This window comes from Vespa mandarinia, chromosome 2 (assembly GCF_050613455.1).
Source record: "Vespa mandarinia isolate Hongniang chromosome 2, ASM5061345v1, whole genome shotgun sequence".
In the NCBI taxonomy this organism is placed as follows: Eukaryota; Metazoa; Arthropoda; class Insecta; order Hymenoptera; family Vespidae; genus Vespa; species Vespa mandarinia.
The window spans coordinates 720,315-732,349 of record NC_140811.1 but is presented as its reverse complement, the minus strand read 5'-3'; the positions used below and the strand labels follow the sequence as shown (position 1 = coordinate 732,349).

General features: G+C 26.3%; 4 protein-coding genes across 8 annotated transcripts; 3 read left to right on the top strand and 1 right to left on the bottom strand.

Moving 5' to 3' along the window:
* The first annotated feature begins 4,410 nt into the window (after positions 1-4,410).
* Positions 4,411-6,503, top strand: LOC118451393 (uncharacterized). 3 transcript variants are annotated; one of them, XM_085655438.1, is made up of 6 exons: positions 4,411-4,621; positions 4,720-4,794; positions 4,990-5,172; positions 5,285-5,484; positions 5,593-5,895; positions 5,984-6,503. In XM_085655438.1, the coding sequence occupies exons 2-6, from the start codon at positions 4,780-4,782 to the stop codon at positions 6,351-6,353; spliced, it is 1,071 nt and encodes a 356-aa protein (XP_085511564.1). In that variant the 5' UTR covers positions 4,411-4,621; positions 4,720-4,779; the 3' UTR covers positions 6,354-6,503. The 3 variants fall into 3 exon arrangements, with proteins under 3 accessions (XP_085511564.1, XP_085511565.1, XP_085511566.1); XM_085655439.1 differs by having other exon boundaries at positions 4,412-4,621; positions 4,976-5,172; XM_085655440.1 differs by having other exon boundaries at positions 4,412-4,621; positions 4,966-5,172.
* Positions 6,504-6,621: 118 nt separating this feature from the next.
* On the bottom strand, positions 6,622-8,227 carry Trax (Translin associated factor X). Its single transcript, XM_035887867.2, has 2 exons — positions 7,878-8,227; positions 6,622-7,641 (listed from the first exon to the last, which is right to left on the bottom strand). Exons 1-2 carry the CDS (start codon positions 7,894-7,896, stop codon positions 6,773-6,775), a joined length of 888 nt encoding a protein of 295 aa, XP_035743760.1. The 5' UTR covers positions 7,897-8,227; the 3' UTR covers positions 6,622-6,772.
* Positions 8,228-8,538: 311 nt separating this feature from the next.
* Positions 8,539-10,189, top strand: NC2alpha (negative cofactor 2 alpha). 3 transcript variants are annotated; one of them, XM_035887869.2, is made up of 5 exons: positions 8,541-8,819; positions 9,067-9,139; positions 9,286-9,379; positions 9,481-9,660; positions 9,769-10,189. In XM_035887869.2, exons 1-5 carry the CDS (start codon positions 8,778-8,780, stop codon positions 10,061-10,063), a joined length of 684 nt encoding a protein of 227 aa, XP_035743762.1. In that variant the 5' UTR covers positions 8,541-8,777; the 3' UTR covers positions 10,064-10,189. The 3 variants fall into 3 exon arrangements, with proteins under 3 accessions (XP_085511567.1, XP_035743762.1, XP_035743763.1); XM_035887870.2 differs by having other exon boundaries at positions 8,544-8,819; positions 9,039-9,139; XM_085655441.1 differs by lacking the exon at positions 9,067-9,139 and having other exon boundaries at positions 8,539-8,819; positions 9,290-9,379.
* A 527-nt stretch (positions 10,190-10,716) lies between these two features.
* Positions 10,717-12,014, top strand: LOC118451360 (mitochondrial import inner membrane translocase subunit Tim29). Its single transcript, XM_035887802.2, has 3 exons — positions 10,717-11,333; positions 11,416-11,517; positions 11,590-12,014. The coding sequence occupies exons 1-3, from the start codon at positions 11,189-11,191 to the stop codon at positions 11,973-11,975; spliced, it is 633 nt and encodes a 210-aa protein (XP_035743695.1). The 5' UTR covers positions 10,717-11,188; the 3' UTR covers positions 11,976-12,014.
* Positions 12,015-12,035: the final 21 nt, after the last annotated feature.

The following is a 12,035-nucleotide window of genomic DNA, read 5'->3' as shown; positions in this document are numbered from 1 at the left end:
ACGTTGAGAATTACGCGTTATAGAAACAACATAATGAAGTTTATTTCATCTATGGCCTTAATATTAGATGGCAGGTAATACTTTTATGAAAAATTAATTAGATCAATAGAGTGCATCATCAATGCAGTGATATCATTCCGAATAAACATTTCGCTTTGCTTTCCTATTATCATTAACGATTTGATATTAAGATAATAATTTAATACGTTTATACTCTGTCATAACGCGTATTACAAGTGCATCGAATTGTTAAATAACATCATTCATTTTTCAAACATGTTATTTTATATTGAGCACATATCTGTTATAATTTAAACTCCTACGTAGCATTATTATTGAAAGATACATTGAAACTAAAAAGAATATATGAATTATTTAAAAGAAAACTAACACGACACAGTATTACTGTTTTATTTTTCATAACTCGGGGATAGCTTTTATAAGTGCTACCATATAGTTCTCAGGTGCAGAAGTGTACCAAGATGAGAAGAAAAATTCTGAATGCTAGAGACCGATAGGTGTATGGCAAATTTCAAGAATAAACAGTATTTCGAACTGAATGTTCTATAGAGCGAATGTTATATTTATTAATTTAAATAATAATAATAATAATAATAATAATAATAATAATAATAATAATAATAATAATAATAACAACAATGATGATCGATAAGTAATATAATAAATAATAATATTAATAATTAATAATTACAAACAAACAAAAAATATTTATAGTAACATATAGCGATTATCCGCATTGTTATCAATGATTCCTTTTTATAGCTTGAACGTGACGGCATATAAAACAATATGTCGACTTTTATCGTGCGCGGGATGCATTTTTTCTAGCGTATTTACATTTAAGAAAGGCAGGAGAGGAAGTATCGTTAATAATTGCTAAAAAGAAAGAAATGTGTTATAATACTTTTTTCTTTCTTTTTTTTTTTTTCGTTTCTGATTAAAATAGTACCTAAAACAATAAGTGTACGCTATAACGCTTTAAAAAAAAAAGTGTTAAGCCTCGACGTTTAACATTATTTATTTGCTAATTGACAAGAGATTTTAAATAATACTGGACCAAACATATTTCATAATTAATTTCAGGGACATGAAACAAACACACATACACACAAGGGATTCAAATGTATATCTTGCATATATGAACGGTTATGCGTATATTCAAATTGCATTCCATATCGCAAAAGGAGAGAGAAAGAGAGAGAGAGAGAATTATTTTTTTTCCTTAACTACGCAATAACATACAATATTCTTTCTCAAATTTTAATTCAAAATAATTCATATTATTCACGTTACTTTTACCTATATTTATATGAAATATTCGAGTAAAAAATTTCTTTTCTTTCTTCTTTTTTTCTTTTTCTTTTCTTCCATGGAATATCCATCCTACGTTTTTCACATGTATGCAAAAAATGTGTTTAAGCTTTATGCATAGTCTCATTTACAAATTATTCGAAAAGAAAGAAGGTCAATTTTTATGCAATCCACATATATAAATGCATAGAAATTCTCAATGCTCGCGTGTGTATAGGAATGAATGAATGAATGAATGAGTGAGAAGAAATTTACGGAGAGAGAGAGAGAGAGAAAGATAGAGAAAAAAAAACGAATACTATACATTTTTCATGGGACAAAGCATATTTTTATCTACGGGATACATTTCCAAAACCCAATAGATTTGAATACCTTTTCTTCTACACTTTATATGCACATGATTACATATACATATATATATATATATATGTGTGTGTGTGTGTGTGTGTGTGTGTACAATCAGATCTAAACTGCGCAGAAATAAATTGGTACCCTTATCGTTATAGTTTACGTTTTATTTTATTTTATTTTATTTTATGTCATTCTTTTTTTAACGCTAGAAACGAACGCCCTTGAAACAGAAGAATGCATACGTGTGCCTGCTGTATCTACGTGTATGTGTGTGCGTATGTGTATGCGCGATAAGAGCGTACGAGAAAAACACGAATAAGAGGTATACGAATTACCTAAAAAGAAAAAGGGGATGATGGATAAAAAAAAGAGACATGCGAGGTAAGGGGGAAAAAAAGAAACAACAACTATACCAAAAAGGAGAGATAAATGATTGTTTAAAAGTATTGTGTCGCGCGCAGACCAAAACCAAATCATTAAACTTAAGGGTGCAATCGATTAGCAATGACTGAAGAGGATTAACCTGAAATGAGATTTATATGGGGGAGACATTAGACTGTATTTGATTTAGAAAGAAAATTGCAATATATCTATCTATATATATGTGTGTGTATGTACATATATATATATATATACCGTTCCTACTTTAATAAAAATTATAGAGCTTTGTTGATATATATTATATACATATTTTTTTTTTCAATCGATTTGTTCATTATTAGAATCATTCGTGCGATTTCAAAACGATAAGTTTCGACAAAAAATCCATACGATATATATATATATATATATATATATATATATATATATAGACATACAGGATATCTGCAATGAAATGTTCTAACCTTTTTTTGTTTTTCACAATGAAATGTGTACGTTTCATTGGAGACATCCTGTATATATATAAATATATATATGTATATACATATACACACATACGACAGAACGCCGATTAAACGAAAAACAGTTTAATTATATAGTAATGATACAATTGATAAGGAATAGCTTTTATATGTATTTACTTTTCGCATGTGTGTGTGTGTGTGTGTGTGTGTGTGTGTGTGTGTGTGTATGTATGTATGTATGTATGCATGTATGTGTGTGTGTGTGTGTGTGCACGTTATTACTCTATTTCTTTATTACAAGTTTCTGTTTACTTATCTCGACCCATCAATCAACAACCTGTTTATCGAAAATTTTTTATGTTCCCATATTTAAAATAATCGACGTTCTGCCATATTACGTATATATATATATATATATATATATGGATGCTGTTATACAAACAAACATCTTATATATTAATCATTTTAGTTCAATTATCGAAGACTAATTGATCGATCAAGATATATTTACTTCAATTGTTTATAATTTTTTTTCTGTGTGTTTTCTTTTTTTTTCTTTATATATATATATATATATATATATATATATATATATATCTTTATATGTACACTTTTTTTTATAATTGAAATATCTTCGACAAAGAGATGCGGCAATATTTTATGATAATTTTTATATCTATGTACGTAGAACGATCGGGATTAATTTGAGATTACTATTCGATTATATATTCTACTCCCTGAAAACACGGAAGGAAATGAAGAAAATAAAAATAAAAATAATAAATAAAATCATAAACAAAAAGCGCGATTTTATGCTTTTACGAAAGATATTACGATAGGAAAATTTCTCGACGCAATTATAAAGTTCCGATCAACAAATCTATAAGACACGTCTGGCTGGTTACATTATCTATATATCATATTATTAATAAATGTGAATATTTGAATTTGGCCAATTTTTCTATGTCATTTTTTCACGCTAAAAGATTCGATATGACGATTAGACATGGGCATCAAATCTGTACTGTTTAGTACTTCTCTCAGCGTGTTTCTCCTTGTTTATAAAAGTGTACATTCTTTGTAAGTATAAATGAAAAACATTTCATTGTTATCATAGAAAGCCTTATCTTTTACCTTATCGCTTTTTTTCCCGCCATCTCCTTTCTCTCTTTTCTTTCAGGAATAAAAAAAAAAAAAAGTATATATATTATTCCTTAGCTACGAAACATGCATTTACATGTACACGCGCGCATACGCATACGCATACACATAAGCATACGCATATGCATGCATTTCGTAGCTATCTTAAAACAACTTTGAAAGAACTTCATTGAATATTTTTTTGTTTCACATAGTAAACAAAATGTCAAGAAAAATGTCACATAGTATTATTTTGCGGTATAAAAAAATTGATTAGTCGCTTAATAAAAGCCGACTATATATAACAAAGAAAACCGATGGGCAATAAGAATGAAAAAACTGCAAATAATTCGATTCGAAAACGATCTCTTTCAAATAGCAAATTTACAAATAGGAAATAATATTATCGGTCGTAATGGTGTTACAGGAGTGAGTACACGAATTTGTGCTGCTTTCAATTCTTCTATCATAATATTTTTTATTATGTCAATTCTTCTTTCTTTACAACTTGTCAAATAGTCTTATTATCGTAATTTATTATTGCGAAAAAATTATTTTTTTATTTCTCTTTGTAATTACTTTTTATCGAGCTGTCGTTTACAAACTTTGATGATTCTATGCATCGGTCGGATGTATAAGAGACACATAAAAATATACTATTATAGTAAGTATATCGCAATGTAGTGAAAATTAGTTTCATTATATTTCGATGGTGGCACCACTTGGCTCATCATAAATCATGTGTTACATTACTTTAATTAATATCAAGCTCTACGGAACGTACTGTTTTGTGTATTCCTGAATTTATTTTTATTATCTATTTATTTTTATTTATTGTTTCTTTTTTCTTTAATTTTTATTCTAAAAGTTTTACATGCGTGTAACATATAGAAATTCACGTGAATGAAGAGATTGAATTAGTATTTAGAATCTATAAACATTGTTTCTAATAGGTTAGGTTTATATTATCTATTAAAGCAATATTAATATTTATGTACATAAATTTTTTAGTCTATTATATTTATATTTTTCTATTATTTAATGATTATAGTCTAATAATGGACAGATCATTAAACATGCTGTAACAATCAATTTATCTCCAAGTGGTGATATGACCCTGACACCGGTAAGATTCAATTACTTAGATATGAGAATATCCATCAAAATATACTTGAAATATATATCAATTAGGCTTAAGGAATATATTTTTGAAGTAAATTAATTAAAAAAAAAAATGATATATTTGATTTTCATTATTTACTTTTACAAGATATATAATAATATTAATAATAATTAGGATTTCTTAGAAAATTGTTATTAGTATCAGGTCTCGCCTTGTTATATAAAATCTACTGGATCATCTCGGTGGCATCTTCTTAAATTAGGTACAGCTGTACCTATTAAACCAGGAGATATTTGTTCCTTGTTATCAGATAAATGTTGGTTTAAAATTATGACAATGTCTGAAACAGTAGAGAAAGATAATCATCTATTAAAAAGAAAGGTTATTACCTCTTTATTCTTTCTTTGATTTATTTATATTATTAAATTTCGTTGATATTGTAAGTGGTTAAATTAGATAAAATATACACAGATATATATTACTTATGGCATAGTGTACAGATGACATACCATTCGAACCAATGGATAAAAAGATATGTTTCGATACATCTCCAAACTCTATAGCTTCGCATGGCGATGGTTCTAGCGAAACTCAAGATAATAAAGATTTTAAACCTATAACAATAGAGACGCCTATCTTAAACAAAGGGAGCAATATTATTGTGTCTACATTTTCCAAGGATATGGATGCTAGGTTCCTTTCCTTTTTTTTTTTTTTTTTCTATAAATATTTGTAACAAAAGCAAAAGTTTAGAAGACAATATAGTTTTATTAAATCTTCAATGTTCCCTTTGAATATTAGTTCATCAGAGAATAATCAAACTATTCTCAGTTCAATATCGATGGCAGAGAATCCAGATTTACCTAAAGAATCTACACTTGATAAAGAAAATTCAAATATTCAGAAAGAGGAATCGAAGAAAGTTGAAGCAAATGTTAAACAGGACCATGTTATGCATTCTAGTGATCGCGATGAGTCACATACTTTAGCACAACAGGATATGCATTCTTCGCCAATACTCGAACAAAATAAAGCAAGTGTATCGAGTGCTGAGCAAGTAGAAACGAAAAGAAATAAATGTGTTTACAAGGATAAATGTTACAGGTATATTGATATGTATTGATATATCGTTATATTTTTTTTTTTATAAAAAGTTTCTCTGTTTTATTAAATATTTAAATATCATTTTTAGAAAGAATCCACATCACAAAGTTCAGTTCAGTCATCCAGGTGATCCAGATTTTGAAGAAGTCGATGAACGCCCTGAATGTCCTTATGGTATAAATTGCTATCGCAAAAATCTACAACACAAAGCTCAATTTAAGCATTCCACTATGCGAAAACGTCGAGCGCCAACCCCTGTACGATCACCAAGATGTGACAATGAATCTGTAGTGGAAGCATCGTCAGAAGATGAATCTGTTGATGAATCTGAATACGAACCATCCGATTTCAGTTCGGATGATACCAACACTGACATAGAAAATTTAGAAAGTGATGTGGATAATGTAGAAAGTGACTGGAATGAAAGTAACAGTGATATCGAAGATTCTAAATCTTGAACTGGTTAAGATAATAAAGGAAATGGTGAAACATTGACTTTATACATAGTGTACAGACAAATTATTTATTTATGTAATAATAATTACCATATATTAGTTCAGTTTGAAAGAATATTACATCAAATTTATCTGTGATAATTATAATCATTAGAAATTTGGTATTTAATAAGATATTAAATTGTCATTAGTTAGATCTATGAAGAATAACAGAGAAATATTTTTATTTGGTGAATCGTTTTTATTTGTTTAAATTGAAAAAATTAACATTGTCACTTACCATCGAAATAATGTTTATTTTATGTAAATATAGATATAAAATATTACATAGTTATCATTATTATTATTATTATTATTATTATTTAAACGTGTGTGTGTGTGTGTAATTATTTGTAGTTACATTACTTTTTTATTAGTTTTCATTAGACCTGATATCCTTCATCTTCATCACCCATATAATCCTCTGTAGCTCCAATGGCAACATCTGCCAACATATGTTTAGGTATTTCAGATCCTCTTACTTTTATTGTATAGCATACATTTTCCATTTTAGTTAAACTTTGTTTTAACGTATAAAGCTTTTTACTCATATCTTTATTAAAAATACTTGTACATCCTAGAAATCCCTTATGCATATTTCTAACAAAATTACAAATTTGATAACAACTGGCTATATCTCCTGTTGCTAAATTATTAATGCACTTTCGCATAAGTTCTCCGGTCAAATCTGCTATACCCATGATATATTCGTTTGGAGTGATTACTATTCGTGTCATTTTTGTCGGTAACTCACAATTCTGTAAAGTGGATTTAGATTTATTTGAATCGGGATAAATCAATGACTTTTCTAACTCAATCCAGTCTTGCATAGAACCAGATTGTAAATATTGAAAGAATGTAACTGCTTCTATATATTCTTCAAGTCCAACTCTATAGGCTTTAAGATATTGATAAATATCTTGACCATCTAACTCATACGCAATGCTTTTAAAGAGAGTTTTCCCCATATTATCAAGTCTTTGCTTAGCTTCTCCAAGTACGGAGTCTCGTTTACTTTCTTTGTCAAGGGTATGTAAAAGGAATATTATTCTTTTACTTTCTATTGTAATGTCTCGACTAAGTTTAACAAGTTTCTCAAATTTATCATGTTTTGTATCTAATTCATTGGAATATATTCGAAACTGTTGTATAACCAAATTATTCTCATCTATACTTTCCAAAATTTCTCTTCCTTTATCTCCAACATTGACTTTGTTTTTATTACAATGATGACCACGAGTTCTTCTACCAGCTAAATAAGATCATATAAAGACAATTATTTTTCGGGTATACTATATACAAAAATATTTTCTTTAAATAATATATTGTTTATAAACTATCTTTATAAAATTGATTTCTTAAAAAAAAAAAAAAATAAATAAAAAAAATAAAAGAAAAAAAATCATCTAATTTATAAAAAATAATTTTATGTTTACATGGTAAAGAGGTTAAAGAGGTTATGTGTACTCTCATATATTTTTATCATACCTTTTCCTTGAGACATCATAAATATTTTATATTTTAAGTTTCTTATTACTATAGATTCAAGAATAAATCATAAAGAATAATTAATCGTGCGCCACCAAATTTTATATCTCACAAATAAAATATTACTGTTAACTGATCACAGTTCATAATATATTCATCACATCTTTGATAATATAATTAATTTTTCGCTATGAAATTAACAAAAATTAATTAAATAGGAAATCCAAGTAAATTTTTGAATTTTTTAAAACTTCAATACACATATAATAAACAAACTAAACAAATTAATGATTTATGTAAGTACAAATGAGCACATATAATACATTGACTGTGCCATTGGCGCGACTTGTGTAGCCAATTAGAACGAACCAAGAATAAGCTTATCAAATATTTATTTTGATAATTAAAATTATAATTTTTTTACATTTATGTGAATTATCATTAATGTACTTTACATATGAAATGATTATCAGTGTGTTTATTTATTAATTTAACACCGTCATTGATACTGTAACAAAAGTGACTAGGTCAAGATTTGAAAAACTTAATAATAGAAAAAATTGAATTGAATTTAAAAAATATTGGAATGGAAGTTTTTTTTTTTTTTTTTTCGAAAAGAAAATTATTGCATAATACTTAAAAAACAACAATTTCTATGTGAAAATTTATTAAAGATGAGAAATTTTTGAAGACATTATATTATATAAATATAAAATCGATGAAAGAAACGGTTATTTTACGAGCACGAATTGTTTTATAAGTTATCGAAAATAGAGATGGTTATCAAGGTTTGGAACGCGTCGATTGGTGCAAGCAATATATAAACGATTATTTTCATCAATTGTACATTTCCTTTTGGTTCTGTGAAAAATCATCAAATTAATAACATTCTCAGTTATAATGCCAAGTAAAAAGAAAAAATATAATGCACGTTTTCCAGCGGTAAGCATAAAATTTCTTTCCATCGTGGTATTGTTTGACAATAAAGTACAAAAACAATAGAATTATTTTTTACTTATAACACACATTTAAGTATTATATTATGGATTAAAATAATACAAATGTTTGGATGATATAAGTTAATGTTTAAAACGAAGATTAACGTTTAATTTATTTATCCATCGAATATAATTTTACATGCTATCTTGCAACATTGTACAGATAACTTAACCTAAAAAATGCATCTCAGGGTCGTATTAAGAAAATTATGCAGACCGATGAAGAAGTAGGAAAAGTTGCTCAAGCAGTACCAATTATAATCTATATCCTTTTTTATATATAATATTATTACAATATCCTTTAATGATATTAGCGATGTTTTTTTCTTTTCTTTTTTCTTTTTCTTTTTTTTTTTTTATAAACATACATTTTTGCAATGTTAACTTTCACCTTAACCATATATATATACCTAGAACATTGGAACTATTTGTACATTCGCTTCTTACAAAAACTATGCAAATTACAAGTGCCAAGAATGCTAAGACCCTAAGTCCATCCCATATGTAAGTAAGTTAAATAATTATTAATATTATATTATATAAAGTTATGTATTTATTTTATTATATATTTTAACTAACTTGAATCGTTATTTTATACTTCCTAGGAAACAATGTATTCTATCGGAAAGTCGTTTTGATTTTCTTAAAGATTTGGTAAAAGGTTTACCAGACGTATCAGGACCTGATGAAGAAGTACCTACACCACCTTTAACTCCTGCCCCAATAAATGTAAACATTTCTAATCCAACTACATGTCCGTCTACAGCATATTATTTGGATCAAGGGTATAATCTTTTATAATATAATATAATTTTTTTTTATTTCTAATATAATTTTTTTATTTTTAATATAATTTTCTTTAATAATATTCTTTTTCTTTTTCTTTTTTTTAGCTCTCAAAGTTTGATATCAAACGATACAAACGCAGAAAATAAAATCTGGAGAAATGATGGAAGAATAGTAAATTCAAATGTCAATGTATCAAGCGAAATATCTAAAGTCACCGCTACACCTCAAGCTCCAGAGTTTCAAATTTCTGTACCTGCATCATTTCAGATTAATCAACCTAATTTTTATACAGAGGTCAATCCTATAAATTCAAGTAACAATTCTGATACGAGTTCAACAAATCATCCAACATCTAACTTTACTCATACTGCTAATATCGATGAAGATTATGATACATAGTTATTTTACTTAGTAATTTGCAGTATAAACTGTAATACTAACTTTAGATATTTGAAGAATTTAAGTATACGTAACACATGTCACATACGTATTTTTAAATTGTTAATAATATGCTAAGTTCAACAAGTGATTGTGGTTTCTGATTGAACTAGGGTATACATTTTTATATTCAGCTCTAATTACATCTCGAGAATATTTTGAAGACACCTGTTTATTCATTTTACTATTTATTTAGGTCAAGATATTTTTTAATATAATAATTTTTACAAAAAATTTTTAAATCTTTTAAAAAGATATTATACTTTACGAATTTGTTTAGTTAATTCCTTTCTAAAATTTTTCTAAGTTTATTTTTTGACAATTCTCTCTTTTCTTTTTCCCCCTTTAATTAGTCATTTCAATATCGTATATTTACCAATTTCTTTAGCTTCTTTTTTACTTCCATTATATTCATTTAGAATAAATATTTTCATTCTATCATAATTTTTTATTTCCCATTCAATATCATAAAATTCTCGTCTATTTTGCATCAGGGAAAAGTAAATAAATGTTCAGATATAACAGAAATAAGTTAATTACTTTATCTACTATTCCTCTTTTATAATTAAGGTATTTTATAAAACTATGTTGTTAGTAATTGCCACCATATATATGTATTACATATATATGTAATGTATTTGAATAGAGATTCATTAAACATAAAACAAAATTATTATCAAATTTTGATTTTCATAAAAATAATAATTGAATCATATATTATAAATGTTATTTATTTCAATAGTATTAATTTTTGACATAGTTTAATTTTTCAGATTTTTATATTTTCTTTAATGAATATTTAACTTTATTTTCTTCGTTAATCGTAAAATTCACTGTAAGTTCCATGCAGTAAGAAATAAGAGAGGGGAGAAAGAACGATAGAGAGCGAGAGAGAAAGAGAGGGGGATATAACATGTGCCAAAGATTGAATAGAGGTTAACATTGAAAACAACGTAAAATTAATGTCTCTATAATCTTAATTACAAATGATACAAAAATATTGATCTGTCAAAAAGAATTAAATATTTGATAAAATACATTTTAAATTCTTTTTTAATTAAATGTATTATTTAAATAATATTTAATATGAATTTTCGGAGTTCTATTCAGTTAGGTGAAAAAGTTAAATTAATTTTTAATCCATTCTATTTAAAATTTAACAAAGTAATTAATACAATAAAGAATAATGGAATGTCTGAAAGATTTAAAGGAACAATATTAGAACATTGGGGTAAGAATTTATAATGATTTGTAATCATTAAATCAACATATTTCTATATTTTAAATGATGAATATTATATTGCAATTTACAGGAAATTATTGGAAAAATTTATATATAGATTATAAAGAAGTTACTATTGATACTATAAAAGACTGTAAATCACATCCTATACGTACATCAATATATAGTACAGGTATGTTAATGTTTATATTTTGTATCAATCGTATATATATACAATAAATATAATATTTGCTTCGTATTTAAGTTTTAGGATCCACGTATTATTTATATAAACATAATCCTGATGAAGATTCTTTTCGTGAACATTTATTAGAAAATGCTATTAAATTAATGCAAGTAGGTGAAACTATTCGTAATGAAATATCGGTACAACACGTAGAAATATTAGAAAAATATTATAATGAAGGTATTGTACGAAGATTTAGTATAGGTATATTATCTATAATCTGGTTAGATAATTATGACAAAGAATGTTCTCTTTATAAAGCTGTCTGTCCTTATTTAAAACCACGTTACTTAAATTTTTATGAAAGAATAATAGACATAGGATTTTTAGATAGATGGTGGATATTGGATAGAAAAATGATCGATTATGATATAAATATGAAAGAATTTGATGTTATATGTTAATTACATATACTAGTTTCTAAAGTAAATGATTTAAAAATTTTTCTTCTTTTATTTCTGTTT

Coding starts and splice junctions, on each gene's coding strand:
- LOC118451393 (XM_085655438.1), top strand. Junction 5,485..5,592: donor TCCAAGGATATGGATGCTAG/GTTCCTTTCCTT, acceptor TTTGAATATTAG/TTCATCAGAGAATAATCAAA. Junction 5,896..5,983: donor TACAAGGATAAATGTTACAG/GTATATTGATAT, acceptor TATCATTTTTAG/AAAGAATCCACATCACAAAG.
- NC2alpha (XM_035887869.2), top strand. CDS start 8,778: ATGCCAAGTAAAAAGAAAAAATATAATGCACGTTTTCCAGCG. Junction 9,140..9,285: donor AGCAGTACCAATTATAATCT/ATATCCTTTTTT, acceptor ATATATATATAC/CTAGAACATTGGAACTATTT. Junction 9,380..9,480: donor ACCCTAAGTCCATCCCATAT/GTAAGTAAGTTA, acceptor TATACTTCCTAG/GAAACAATGTATTCTATCGG.
- LOC118451360 (XM_035887802.2), top strand. CDS start 11,189: ATGAATTTTCGGAGTTCTATTCAGTTAGGTGAAAAAGTTAAATTAATT. Junction 11,334..11,415: donor AACAATATTAGAACATTGGG/GTAAGAATTTAT, acceptor TGCAATTTACAG/GAAATTATTGGAAAAATTTA. Junction 11,518..11,589: donor TACATCAATATATAGTACAG/GTATGTTAATGT, acceptor TTCGTATTTAAG/TTTTAGGATCCACGTATTAT.